The 14,096-nt window shown below is 41.1% G+C and overlaps 1 protein-coding gene across 2 annotated transcripts; it reads left to right on the top strand.

Annotated features, from left to right (window-relative positions):
- Window positions 1-301: 301 nt before the first annotated feature.
- On the top strand, window positions 302-13,068 carry tmem198aa (transmembrane protein 198aa). Of its 2 annotated transcripts, XM_049728126.2 has the most exons (7): window positions 302-689; window positions 6,053-6,324; window positions 7,509-7,747; window positions 8,038-8,250; window positions 8,869-8,992; window positions 10,493-10,785; window positions 11,870-13,068. In XM_049728126.2, the coding sequence occupies exons 2-7, from the start codon at window positions 6,186-6,188 to the stop codon at window positions 12,020-12,022; spliced, it is 1,161 nt and encodes a 386-aa protein (XP_049584083.1). In that variant the 5' UTR covers window positions 302-689; window positions 6,053-6,185; the 3' UTR covers window positions 12,023-13,068. The 2 variants fall into 2 exon arrangements, with proteins under 2 accessions (XP_049584083.1, XP_049584084.1); XM_049728127.2 differs by lacking the exons at window positions 302-689; window positions 6,053-6,324 and adding an exon at window positions 6,356-6,808.
- Window positions 13,069-14,096: the final 1,028 nt, after the last annotated feature.

Below are 14,096 nucleotides of genomic sequence, written 5' to 3'. Positions count from 1 at the left end.
TGGTTTTCAAACAATATCCTATAATTGGATTTATTGCCATTGATCGAATTTAAGGGAATATTAGCTTTTCTCCGCGTTGTTTAGAACTCTCCGTGGTGCTGAAACAGAACACTTGCTCTTTTTACCCTCACATATCTTCCGCGCGTGAGCCCACTGTTTTTCTTGCCTCCTCCCCCTATTCACTCACTTGTGCCCCTCACCCCTAACCCTCCCCCAGCCTTTTATTCTGCACAATAACAACATTTGGCCACGAGTCACCAAGCCTATTCGTTGCTGCCGTAATGAAATGGATCTCTCCCCCCTCTAATGCCGTGGAATGGTATGGCCCGACCTGCACGATGAGACGCTGACAACAAAGAAAGCACATAGAGAGTGCTCTAAGGGGAAGGGAGTGTGATGTAAACACAGAAAAACGGCTCACTTGCGGTTTTTTATTTCATTTCCTGGACTATCATGGGCTCTCAATATTGCATGAGGCGGACACAGCGTTTTTGCGTGGACAGACTCAATTATTACACGCGTGGATGAGAGCAAGGAGTTGAGAGCCGTGTGGCGTGTTGCTGGAGTTCTTCTCCAGGTTGGCACCATGCAATGAAATTGAAATGTGGTCTTTTTTTAAGCAGACCAAGAGGAGAAGAGATCCTTGTGGTTGTCTTTTCATGGAAACAGTCGACTATGTTTTTTATTAGGTGAGTTTTCTTTGTTCTGACCTGCAGCATGGCGCACGCAACACCGAGATTTCTACTAAGGCTGCATTTTGTAATTATTAAAAAACAAAAAGATTAACATATTAACATGCTGATTAGCATCCTTCTTTATTGAATGTTTTTTTAACGTGCGTTTGAAGATGATACCAAACGCACTGATCATCTATGTGCTATTGTTTGTCTCCTATTGTTTTCATTAGGGAACGTTTGGTTGTTTGTCAAACATATTTACCTCCACTCTTGCCAAGCGTCTGGCGTCTATATGATTCCTGATGGTATCTGAAAATAATAATTAAAATCACTAAACTCAGGATTTGATAATAATACATAAACCATAATTAGGTCTATCGAGCTATGTTTTCTTTTCTTTTGTCTTTTGGTTGAAGCAAATGACTATGTCTAATAATGACAAGACTAAGAATATACTGTATTTTGTATGCATCATACTCAGAATATATTTTTTCAAAAATGCATTGATGCATTATATTAGGTGGGGAACAGCACGATGGATGAGTGGTTACCACCTTACATTTCTCATGTTTGGGGTTCAAATCCAGGCTCAGGGTCTTCCCAGCCCGTCTGTTTCCTGCCACAATCCAAAACATGCTTCTTGAAGACCCCAAATTGTCCTGAGCTGTGAAAATAAGTGCAAATTGTTGTTCATCCGTACAGTCTGTGCTTCATGATTGGTTGGTGACCAGCCAGGGGTGTAATTTGAAAGCTAATGTTGATTTGTTGTTGTCAGTGAGGCAAAACTCAAATACTTTGTCAGACACTTGTTGAAGGTAGTGAAGTGTGTTGTGTGTGTGTTTGTGGGTGTTTATTTTACATTTAATACCATGGCAAAACGAACTCTTACAACGTATTTCTAGCTGCTTTTGAATTGTGACATCAAGAAGAAAAGATGTTAAACCTAACAATGGGTGGTACGTTATTTGCATAAAGCACACTGAAAAAAAAGCCCGACGGGAATACAATATGTAGATGTAACACAAGATACTTTTCCTTAGTAGAGAACACAAAGAGTAAAATAGTAAGATTGAATCATAGTGTTTGAATAGACCTTAGTGTCTGAATGAGGTTTTATATTCATGTAATGTAATAAAAGGGGTTGTGAATAGCAGGTATGCAAAAAATTGGCTGTTCAAATGAGATCACGGGAGATATTGGAAGGCATAGTGCGCATTACATTGTATTTAAAGATCCATTATTTTTAAAAGCCTTTTGAGTGATGCCCCATATGGTGCAGTGCTCTTATATAACTGTAATCAACATCCAAGCAGTCTTCCTCAAACCTTCGCCTAAGCGCCAAGCTCCGAATTGATGAACAGTTTGGCCACAAGTCAAATATTCTATCTCTAGCAGACATTTTTCATTTCAGCCGCTAAAAAAAAATGTGTTCCTCATCTTGTATCCTCATCTTGAGAGGATTCAGCCGTTTTCAGAAATTGTACTGACACAAGAAAATATGAGTCAAGGGAAAACTCAAAATGGTTGGCTCATTCAATTCCAAATTGCAATGGAAGATAGTTGAGTGATGAAACAGAAAAAAAAAAAATAACAGTAGTGTCATGTAGCGCACAGTTCAAAGGAAAGCAAGACAAAGCAAGGGCTACACTGGGAATTAAGCAAACTAGGCGAGGGACACAAAGGATAACCGTGACAGAGAAAGTCAATCCTAATCCCATTAATAGACACCTGAGACGTCTTTGGCATACAGCCGCACGCAAGTCACCCACACAAACGTCACAGTCTGTCCCACCATATGGAATCGACGGCGACGTAACCACGGTTAGTGTAATGAGGACAGCATCAGATGTGACTCACAGCGTGCATGCAGCCTCAGGCGCTGCGGCCCGTGTGGACATTTGTTTGCCATCTAGATGCTTTGATACGAGGCCCATCTCCATATTAGAATCTGTCAGATCCAAACATTATCTGCCAGTGCAAATTGTAGATTCCATTCAATTTAATTGTGTTGAATCAGTGCATTAGCGACTTTAGGAGAGAGGAATATCGATCTGCTTTGAACCAGAGACAAATTACACAATCTGGTCCGGCGTTGTTGTGTGTGAAGGAGCAAAGCGCTCGAAAGCAGCCGTAAGAGATGACGTTGAAAGATAGAGAATGAACTGTAAGCTGATGAAAGCCTATTTAGCCCCCCGCTAGCTCACCTTCATCCTTCTAGCAATGACCAGAGCTTATGGAGGGATCACCGTTGAGACCACCAACACTACACAATAAACTGCCTGTACTGTGTTTTGGGTTTGTGCGCTTTGAGTTGGCTGGATGATGCCATAGGTCACTAGCAATCTCAATAAATTTGTCGCACAAAAAAAGGGAGAACAGAGAGAGAGTGTGAGGAGAAAGTTAATGGTTGTTGTAGCGTCCATACAAATCACTCTGCTGCGTTTAAACTTAATGACCTCAACAGACACATGACTAAAGTTGAGGACGTTCCAATGCGAGTGCTCAGAGGATTAGCTTTGTGTTCCCGTATGCAGTCAACGCACGTATTTCTGACAGCCTAAAGGACGTATAACAATGTTATAGCCTCTAAAGATGTTCTTTCCTGGAGTTTGGACTAAGTGTAAACAAAGAGGTCCAAATACTGATGCAAATAAACACAAAGCTGGAAATAAGCAAAGGTGTTCTTGTTAAGATATTGTGAACTCTAAAAATGAGCGTTTAAATAAAGAGCAACAAATTGAAATTGTACCAAGGACTTCTGGGTCACGATCAAATTTAACACAAACAGTGGTTAGCTGTTAGCTTCCATTTATTCAAAATATTTTTTATATTAACTATTAACTAACCCAGGATTTTTTTATTTTGTTTTTCTTGCATATCTACAGCAATCAGTATGCATTCAGAGCAAGGTGTGAGATGGACCGCAAACATTTATATTATGATGCAAATTAGCCACTAGCAGTAAATAAGCAAAAAAAAAAAAAAATAGTACTGTAATATATTTATTACATATTAGATAACAATAACTCGGATACCATTTGCATATCAATTTCTTCTGTTGTGGACAAGAGAAGAAAAATAAATGGAAAACAGAACTCAGAGTCGCGAGTGTTAAAAGGTTAACAAAACAACAGCGATTACATTATTGGCCTGACTGAGGCATGCAAGCATTGAAACAGCTCTGATTTGTATCCAACAGACTGCACTGCAATTTTGCCTTTCTTCCAGCTGGGAAGAAAAGCGAGGTTAAAAAAAAAAAAAAAAAAGCCTTTGAAAAGCTGGTTTCTTCGCAGTTTCTCTGTACAAGAGCTCTTAAGTAGGACGGCCAGGAAAGCAGTAGGAAACCCGTTTAGCCATAAAGAGAACATTTCCATTTCTTTTTCTGCAGTAGCCTCGGTGAGTGATTGTTTACATGTTGTTGAAACGAGGTCGATTTAGCTTTGTTTTGCTTATGGCAACAGTATTTTTGGAGATTTTTTTTCAACAGGGGATTTTAGATCACATATATTATTTTTTTAATTTAACAGAGATGTGTAAACTTATGGGGAACAAATGTTAAAGCTTGATGAAGCTCCCTGCTCCTGCTGGATGGTGTGATGTCTCCGCCCACATGTCTTTAGGCTAAGCACATCCCATGATAACTTTGGCAGCTCTCCAAAGGAATGAGGAGGCTGAAGGAATACTGAGTTGAGCCCACAGCAAATCTGGTTCCACCTTAGTGGATGCTTTAGCTTGTTTGCTGTGGTTGATTCTAGCACAAATGGATTATGTTTACATTTTGGTAAATGATCAAAAATTAGATCAGAGGTCATCGGCTACCAGGGTTCTCAAAGCGCACCTAGTACAAGCGTGTTCCCTTAGAAACAACACTTGCCGCTTTTACATTAGCAGAGTTCTTATATTGCTGCAGGTTGTTATGGCAACAGGGAGGATGTGACATAATCCAATGAAGTGTTGTTTAATCAGGTCCCTGGCTCTGGCCTGAAGCGAAGTCTTTTTCGTTTAATTGTGTCTTCGTCTTCATGAGAACGGTGCATGTGAATATATCAGGCTGTCGTGTCGATAAATGGTCGAGAGAACTCGACCGCATTTGTTGTCACGCTGGGCAGCATATGTGGAAAAGGTCAAGCTAAATAGTGTGAAGCTCTTTTTAACCAGGCCATACTCTGCTTGACAAGAATTGTTCATCGGAGCGCAAAAAAAAAAAAAAAAAAAAAAGAGGTACAAAACTTTTGGAGACTTGGTGACTTTGAATGAGTTTCAGTTCCTGTTCTTCAGCGCAAGAGACTCCTTTGTTGCGACATCAAAATCAAACAGGACTGCAAGCTAAGCACTACTCATGATGCATATTGTGTGCTCACCAGTCACTTAAATGAGTAACCCATTTTTTCCTTGCTCAAGGGCACCTTTAGGAGTAAACCAGCATCTACTGTTTCAGATCTGGCCAATCCACTATCTGGTCTTAAAGCAAACCAACGTGCAGCCTCACTGACCGAGCTTCTGCCAACTCTGTATTAATACTAATCGGCTTTAGCTCTGAGTCATGTGCACCGCCCACAGAAGCTACTGATAACACCCTTACATTAATATTCTTCATCTTAACCTATATAGTTAGTTCCATTTGATATAGGGACGATGTGTGATGGCACAATTGCATTTTCAGTTTTAAAAGCAATAAAAGTTTGTCATTGGTACATTGTTGGTAGAGTTGCCATAAAGCTTTTGTAAAACCCTTGCAATTGCACCAAACTCAGTGGAAAATAATAAAGAAAGAAAGATGGAGGATTGTTGACACACCACTCACTGCAACCACTACTACTGCTGCTGCTGCTGCAGTATGCAGGAGGGCTCTTTATATAACACGCCAACTTAATTAACACAGGTATCTTCACTTAGACCAGGGACGTCAAATTGTGGCCAGTGGGCCAATTCTGGCCCGCAATGTAATTATATTTGGCCCACGAAGACAAATTGTGCATTGACTATGTGTCAGTATTACAACATTTCAATCAATCAACATTTTCCGTGTTACCAAGAAATAATAAATACAATTAATCAAAACATAAGAAACTGTATATAAGTCATTGTTATTGTAAAATATTGCATTGATAACTGATTGATGTATTTTTTAGCATTCTTCAATAACATTGATCCTAAGTTGATAGAACATTACAAAAGTTAGGTCTTTGTCTCGAGCTCAGGTTTGTTTTTGCTTCACTGGATGATTTTGTTGCAGTCATTTCACCTGGGAATGTTATTGTAGTGCTAAAATGTTTTTTGCTCAAATCAGAGCATGCTGTTATGCTCTCTAGCTGAGCACTTTCAGTTTGTGATCAATAATCTCTTGCTTCTCTCTCTCCTTCCTCTTTTTGAAGCTTCCCATAACTCAATGGGTGAGGCCCACTAATTTAGAACCCCCCCGTCCCCACCCCACAGCCCCGAACAACCGCTTCATACCTGACCCGCAGACGCCTCCCATCAACACTGGCTCCCTTCACGTCTGCCGACATGGCCTCCACCGGCCGGCTGCTGGGTCTGGCCGAGCTGGGGCTGAAATGTGACCAGGAGATAGAGAGGAGATATGAAATTGTGCCGTCGGTGGTCTGCTCCATGAGCTGCCTTTTCGGAATCATCTACTGCTTCTTTGGTACGTGATGCGACAGGGTTCTGCTCATATTCAACAAAATAATTACCGACTTCTCAGAGAAACCCAGTGAAGGAACTCACATTTGTGTGTAAAAAGGTCATTTCAGTTTGTAATTCCTCAATCCTGTGCAAAACGGTAAAAGGTTGAGAGCATGTACCGTGTAAGATCACCCAACTCTTTGAAAGAGCATTGCTTACGTGAAGCCAAAAGCTTTTTTTCTCCCCCAGATCATATTGTGTTTCTCATTATACAATTATGTTCAAACTGCCATCCATGCTTAAATATTTACAATACATGACAGTTCTGTGCAGTCACCGAGGTAATGCAAATGAATCAGGTGGTACATTTCTTTAATTCAGCCCAACAAAGCAGAATGTTGCAGGGAGACAAAAGGCCAGCACAAAAGCAGGAGAACTAAAAGGGCAGAAGCTGACAGGAACAGATGGGATGGAGGCCTCAATTGCTCGAGGGATATTAAGTGAAGGTGAGGAAACAATGAGAGGGAGTGTCTGCAAGACAAATACAATGTAAGGATTTGTCCGGGAGAAGACAAGAAAATCCCGGTTTTATACCCATTACAATATGAAAGAACAATTACGGATTAAAAATCCGTCAAATCTAAAATTGGGTTTAGGTCTGCAGAATGTTGACACTTTTCGATCAAGCTGACAGGAGATGAGGAAAGCCAGTATGTATCAAATGAATGCGGTTCGGCGACCAGAGCTTGTTCTCTAGTCTGGACAGGAAAAGGAGTTGCGCAATGCCCGGCTACACAAATATCAGAAAATACAATGTTGATTCCTCTTGAGTCGAGTGGAGTCCATTTTAATAAGCACAAACACAAAGCTGAATAGCTTTCATTACAACACAGCACATTGAAATGATGCCGTGCATAGAGCAAAAAAGAAATACTGAAGATGCCGTGCAAAGAGACTAAGGAAACGGAAATTAAAAGGTCGTGCTTGCCCTTATGACATGATACAAAGATTAGCACATTTGGACACAACCGCTAACAATGCTATCGGATTTTCCACCATATTCTAATAAGCAATACGTGAAGGCCTCTTGAGCCGATCCGACAAAGCTCTATGCTCACTGTGGCATGGTTATATTATCATCCATAAAAAATAATTTATGAGCGGTAATTTGCTTGCATGCTGAGTGTGCTTTCTACCTCCTCTCAGGCTACAGATGCTTCAAGGCCGTTCTGTTCCTCACCGGCCTCATGTTTGGCTCTGTGGTCATCTTCATGCTGTGCTACAAGGAGAGGGTGATGGACACTCAGCTCAGCATAGAGGCGTCGGTGGGCATCGGCCTCGGGATTGGGACTTTGTGCGGCTTGGTGACGATGTTGGTCCGCAGTGTCGGACTGTTCATGGTGGGCCTGCTTTTGGGACTGTTGGTTGGAGTGGCTTCATTGGTGGTGAGGAAACAAATTGTTTACTACCGGTTGAGTTCCTAGCTCAAATTTCCAAACGTTTTTCGGAGGGATGTTCGATACCACATTAAAATAAAAATGTTTAACTTTAGTTCCCGACATAAGTGGGTTTACCGGTAGTAGTATTGGCGAGTAACGATACCTAGAAAAAAAATACCATGTATCGGTCCGATACCTGGTATCGGTACTCGCCCCTCCCATGATCGAAAATGCCATAAAGCAACATTTTCCATTCCTGACAAAGAATCTCTGAATTTACCGTCATTCTCTTCAAGGTCATGGAGGAATTTTACCACCCCAAAACAGTTTGGGTTCCTCTGGGAATTCTTCTGGGTTCCGGGACCCTGTTTGCCGTCCTCACTCTTCAGTGGCAGCGTTGCTTCGTGACCTCCTCCACCGCCACTTTCGGTTCTGCCATCATTACCATCACCGTGGATTACTTCATAGAGCTTTTTGCGATGGTGCAATACGTCTACGAGAGACTCAAGGTTCTTCTTCTACTTTCTTTGTGCTTCTGGTGGAACTTTTAATTGCACACGCAGACAGAAATACGATTTAGCCCTTCCTGAATGGGAGTAAATTGCTTGGCTGCGAAGTAAAGATAACGCTGTTATTTGGGGTTGGAGCAATGCAGCTCTGCAAACTCCATTTCCAAATCTGTCAAGCAATGAGCAGATCAAGAACCAGATATGGAAAATAACTATTTATCAAGCACTTGCACAGTGCATGCACAACATACTCCTTGATGACTCATTGGTAATGTGCAGCCGAGCGTTTCATCTTTTCTTACTGGCGATGCAGTGAGACACATTTGCAGAAGGCCAAGGGGTCATACACGCTTCCCGTCATGAATCATTCCGTCTTGTACAGGCCCGTCAGACGGCGCTTTTTCCAGAAAATCGTTATACCCGCCCTCTGTCCATATGCGCAAGAGAGGTAGCCTAAATCTTTCTCCAGGGTATATTTACACCTGCCGATGCTAAACTCTTAGCTATCCCTTTTAATCTTGCTAATAAATTAAAATCAACAAATTTGATTTCAGCTTTTGTAGGCTTAATACAGCAACAGTTTTTTCAGACCACTCATGATCTCTGTTTACAATATAGGTGGCACCCAAGAAGCCAATGTGCTGGTTCACGTGGATCATCATGGGGGTGTGGCCTGTCCTGGCACTGCTTGGAGTGCTGATTCAGTGGAAAGTCACAGCAGAGGGTTTTTCTCACACAGAGGGTGAGGGCACAATCACTGTTATTTCAATTGACATGCAAATGTCAGTATGTTGAAAATGAAATTAAAAAAGAAATAAATAAATTAAATAAAGGAACTCCGTGTTCCAATTCTTTTGGAGATCATCTTACAGTATAACGCACCAAATACACTCGCTAATGAAGTAGCAATCTTAGTATACTCTACTAAGGATGAAACAGTTTTCAGCGGCAATTCAATACTTTTTTTTTTTGTCTCCTTGATTTACCCTCCAAATTTTATGTTCCATGTTTACAAACCAATTTTTGTACATGGAATTACTCGAGAAAATCTTGTTAAGTATCAACATGAGTTCACCGCAAGCTGCTGCAATGATTAGGAGCTCTACATTTGTCACAAGTTCATTGAACGGTTTAATTGCTTGGGGTATAACTATAATGAGAGAGAACGTAATGTGTGCCGTTTGTGTGTTATTAAGGCAAATAGCTTGTGTGTTTGTTTGCCCATGTGAAGGGATGGATTAGGCAAAAGAAAGTATGACTTTGCGTTACTATGACAACTATGGTCGGTTGTACTCAAGCCCAGAATCTGACGACTCAAACAAAAAAATCTGTGAATCTTGGTAAATATTTATTAACAAATATATTTACAGTGATGTATTCCTTTATAATGTTTATTTCAATTATATAACGTTCTGTGTGATTTGAAAAAGCTTATTGCCTGTTTGGAGTCCTTTCATGCTCTCAATTAATGTGGGTAGTGGGTGGGTGGATGTGAGGAGGGGGTGGGGTGTTGCAGGGGTCTAAACTGGTGCAGACTGGGTAAACGGGGCACTCAAGTGGGCCAGTGAGGAAAGTCACGTGGGCGTTATTGAATTGCATGCAGCACACTAGTGATCTGTTTGAACATAATTGGCTCGTCTTCCTCTTCACTTTGTTTTGTTTCGTTCTCCATCTGAGCACCCTCATCGACATTATATTCTCCTATTAAGACACAGAGACACAATAAGTGGCATTTGGCCAGGGGGTCCAGAGAGAGTTAGCTGAGGAAAAGAAAATGGGGGTTTCATGAAGCAATTCTCTGACAGATGGTGCCTTGTTATCCAGGCGCTCGCACAAAAGAAAGCAAAACAATGGACAAGATGAACGCACACGCTATAAATTTTCATGCTGTGAGGCTGCTTTGACATTATTGCATCATCATTGCATCGCAGCCCCACCTAACATTAAGCAACATTTAAGTGCAGAATAGGATGATAGCAGTGAAATGAAAATTTTAAGGTCACTTTCGAGACATTTTTGTTGTTTTGTTTTAATGAGGGTTACAAATGCAGACACGTTCGCAAATCATTAACCGTAAAACCGCAATGGGGAGAAGTAGCCAGTTGCAGATTTGCTTTTCTTTCTCCGATGGGATCATTAACAATCTTAAAGATGAAATGTTATTAAAGTGTGTTATTATTGTTTTCGCATTCTCAGGAAATTAATAACATGGTTGTTCCTAATTATCTTCCCTTGCCTCTAGTGGTTTTGAGTCGGCAACAAAGGCGAGTGCAGCTCATGCGAATCCGGCAGCGAGAGGAGAAGCTCAAAAAGGAGAATGAGAACAAGAAGAAGAAAAAACAACAGAGCCAGAAGAGCGGCCCAAAACAGAAAACTAACAGTCACCACCAGCAGTACCACCACCCGGGGACATCCCACCCGCATCACCCATCCCGAAGCACGCAACCCCCCAAAGTCCCTCCCCCTCAGACTGACCCAGGATTCCATCGCAAGCCCAAACCCAAAAAGCGCTTTGAAGGGGATGTGCTCTCACCGGTAAGAGATTTATTTACTTCATCTGTTGAGGGGGAAAAAAAAATCTGTTTACACTTTTAGAACAGTGAGGTAATTGTTTGTTTTTGTCGTGATGTTGCCTGGCAACCAAAATAGAAATGCTACCTTGCTTGTGAAGTGGTAAATTTGAATTTAGGTTGTACCCACACCTTGTGATTTATCGTTCATTTTAACAACAAACTGAAATAAACATTGGCTTCACTTTTAAGTTCCATCCATCCATTTTCTGAACCGCTTAGTCCCCACGGGGGTCGCGGGCGTGCTGGAGCCTATCCCAGCCGTCATCGGGCAGTAGGCGGGGGACACCCTGAACCGGTTGCCAGCCAATCGCAGGGCACACAGAGACAAACAACCATTCGCACTCGCACTCACACCTAGGGACAATTTGGAGTGATCAATCGGCCTACCAAGCATGTTTTTGGGATGTGGGAGGAAACCGGAGTGCCCGGAGAAAACCCACGCGGGCTCGGGGAGAACATGCAAACTCCGCACAGGGAGGGCCAGAGGTGGAATCGAACCCGCACCCTCCTAACTGTGAGGCGGACGTGCTACCCAGTGCCCCACCGAGCCGCCCCCACTTTTAAGTTAAAAACTAAAAATAATGTCAACACGGTCGTGTTTTTCTCCCAAGTCAACCCAGCAACATGCCTTTTAGAATGGATTCTCATATTGCTTTTCAAATGCTCCTCGGGAGCAAATTAAATTAAGTTTGGGGTGCCCCAAGGGTCAATTTTGGGTCTCCTAGTTTTTAGTCTTTACATGCTTCAGGAGCTACATACAGTATCATCTTCAACACTCATGCAGATGACACACCATGCATTTGAGCATGTGTGTGTGAGTGAGTGTCTTTGCATGGTGGGATCTTTCACATTTTCTGTTTTTTTTAATTTTTTTTATTTTTGGGGTGAAACACTGTTAGATTTGTCTGTATAATAGGTGACAGCAGCCATTAATACACTGATGTTTGGCCTTGGGTAAAAAGCTTTGAGTGCTGTCATTTTATTTATTTTATTTTATCTTTACGTGGCTGTTGTGTCCTCACTCCACTATTTGTATCTGTCCACAGAGCTACATCCGCAGTTTCAGGGACAGGCAAACAGACAGACGAGCGTATTCCCACAGTCGAATGATGAGCCGCTCCCGGATGGCTGAACTCGACTACGACTGTGGCTCTCAAGTGCCCCTCACAGCACCTTCTGGAGCTCCAGTTCGGATCTGATGCCTCAAAATGTGCAGATCCTTCCCAAATTACAAAATTACAAAAACGTGTTGCGCATGGTTTGGCACGCCAAAGGTTGTGTCCATCAAATTAAAGCTGCAGGAACACCAGAACTACAGGCATGTTAAATCGGCTTGTTATTTGTTTTCAATAGCAAACAAATGCAAGAAAAAACTCATGTTATCAGAGAAAAGCACATACTAGCTGCAGTTGTTACAATATAAACTGGCCCCAAAAGGAAACTGACTGTGCTAATCATGTTGTGTTGTCAAGGCAGGCAACACACAACAGTGAACATGTAATGAAATCATGTGCTACAGTTTTGGTGCAGACACACAAGCCCTTTGGCAAGTGATGGATTGTACCAAATTTTGGCGAAAGTGAGGGTGGTTGTCTCCCAATGTATGTAAATGTAATCATGTGATGGTTTTTGTCGTCGTTTTGTTTTGTTTTGTTTTTTTAGGAAAACACACAATACTATAATTTTTATCAATTCCACGAATCCCATCATGATGGCAGCGAAGACATTCAAATGTGGGTTCTTGATGTACTTTTGATGGAATCAGTTGCAAGGGCGCCCTCTACCGTTTACAACTGGACTGGACAGAAAGCAGCATTTTTACGGTCTTAACTTTGTATTCGTTTTATAATTGTTACTTTAATTGTTGGGCCATGAAACAAAGCAGCCATTGCTTAACTTTACATATAAATATATATATATATATTCAAATGGCACCAAAAGCAAATTTTTACCTATTTTTGTGTGTACATCTTGTAGATGTTTAAATAGGAAAAAATAAAGGGTTGCGATGACTTTAATAGTGAAGTGCCACAACAAATGTTGTGCTTGTGTTAAATTTGGCAGGCCTTGCACTTGTTTAAGGGGTACACGTGCACTGTTACCCCTTTCATGCACGTGTGTCCTTGTCGAACTGTTTTGTGTTTTCATTGTGTCAATGTGTCTGTGACATGTGTTCTCGTGTCAAGTTAGAAGTAAGTCACATTATTATTTTCTAATTGTATTGGCATTAAATGCTTTGAATGGATTGACGGATATGTTCGACTTTTGTGACGTTGGATTCATTGTCTTCCCTTAGCCTTTGTCTTTTCTCCTTCCTGTCTCCTCTTTTTATAGTGTCTTGTTTAAACCGTGCAAAAAAAAGGGCTCATCTTACCATGCGCAATGTGTTGTCATCAATTTGCATTTGAGTCTAATTTTGCCACATTTGTTATTTGACATGATTTTTTGTTATACAATTGCAGGCAAATTAACTGTTCGCATCTCAACAGCTAACAGTTGAATTACTCCACGTTGAATATTGAATTGCTCCAGTGAAAAATGTGTAGATATCATAACGCAAGTACTTCTTAAATGTAATGAACGTTCGCTGTTGTCACGTTTGCGCCATGGTTTTGTAAATATTTTTGTTTTCCTGCAATTATTTTTTCTGGTGCAGTAGATATTTTTAATTGTGTTCTTGAATGCTCAAGTGATTTTTTTTTTTTATTTGAGCGACAGACATGAGCCAGTGAAGAGATACTGATTCACCTTATTGCCATCATTTCTAATATTATTATGAGTATTGTTATTATTAAGCATGTCTTTAAATGGACCTATGATATGATTAAATGACATACGTGTAATTCTACAATTACTGTTGTGTGTTTTTTTAAAAGTGGGCACATGACTCATCGTTGAAATAAAATTAAAATAAGGATGTCATATTACTTACCAACTCTCTTGGCCTGTGCTGCTCTCAGCTTTGCCATTTTGCTGCATTCTGGATTTTTGTTACCCCCCCTCCCCACCGCTTCTTTTCTCCGCTAACATTTTCAGTCCAATGACTTCAGACACATGCTGCATTGTGGATCTGGCTCAAGCTGAGCCCAGCTCCTTAATGAGCTATTGTTCACACAGACTGTTTCTGATCATCTTGTTTTCTCAGAATCAATTGAATGTGCACAGCAAAACGGTAGGCTTGGTGTCAAAGCAATTGTTCCAGATGATAAATTGAGTGCGCACAGGCAACAAGAATTTCGAAGTTGGTGATTGCCTGACCAAAAAAAAAAAAAC

The sequence above is a fragment of the Syngnathus scovelli genome, chromosome 8 (genome assembly GCF_024217435.2).
Source record: "Syngnathus scovelli strain Florida chromosome 8, RoL_Ssco_1.2, whole genome shotgun sequence".
NCBI lineage: Eukaryota > Metazoa > Chordata > Actinopteri > Syngnathiformes > Syngnathidae > Syngnathus > Syngnathus scovelli.
The sequence above is the reverse complement of the archived record's forward strand: the minus strand, read 5'-3'. Positions and strand labels throughout refer to the sequence as shown.

Coding starts and splice junctions, on each gene's coding strand:
- tmem198aa (XM_049728126.2), top strand. CDS start 6,186: ATGGCCTCCACCGGCCGGCTGCTGGGTCTGGCCGAGCTGGGGCTGAAA. Junction 8,251..8,868: donor ACGTCTACGAGAGACTCAAG/GTTCTTCTTCTA, acceptor TTTACAATATAG/GTGGCACCCAAGAAGCCAAT. Junction 8,993..10,492: donor GGGTTTTTCTCACACAGAGG/GTGAGGGCACAA, acceptor CCTTGCCTCTAG/TGGTTTTGAGTCGGCAACAA.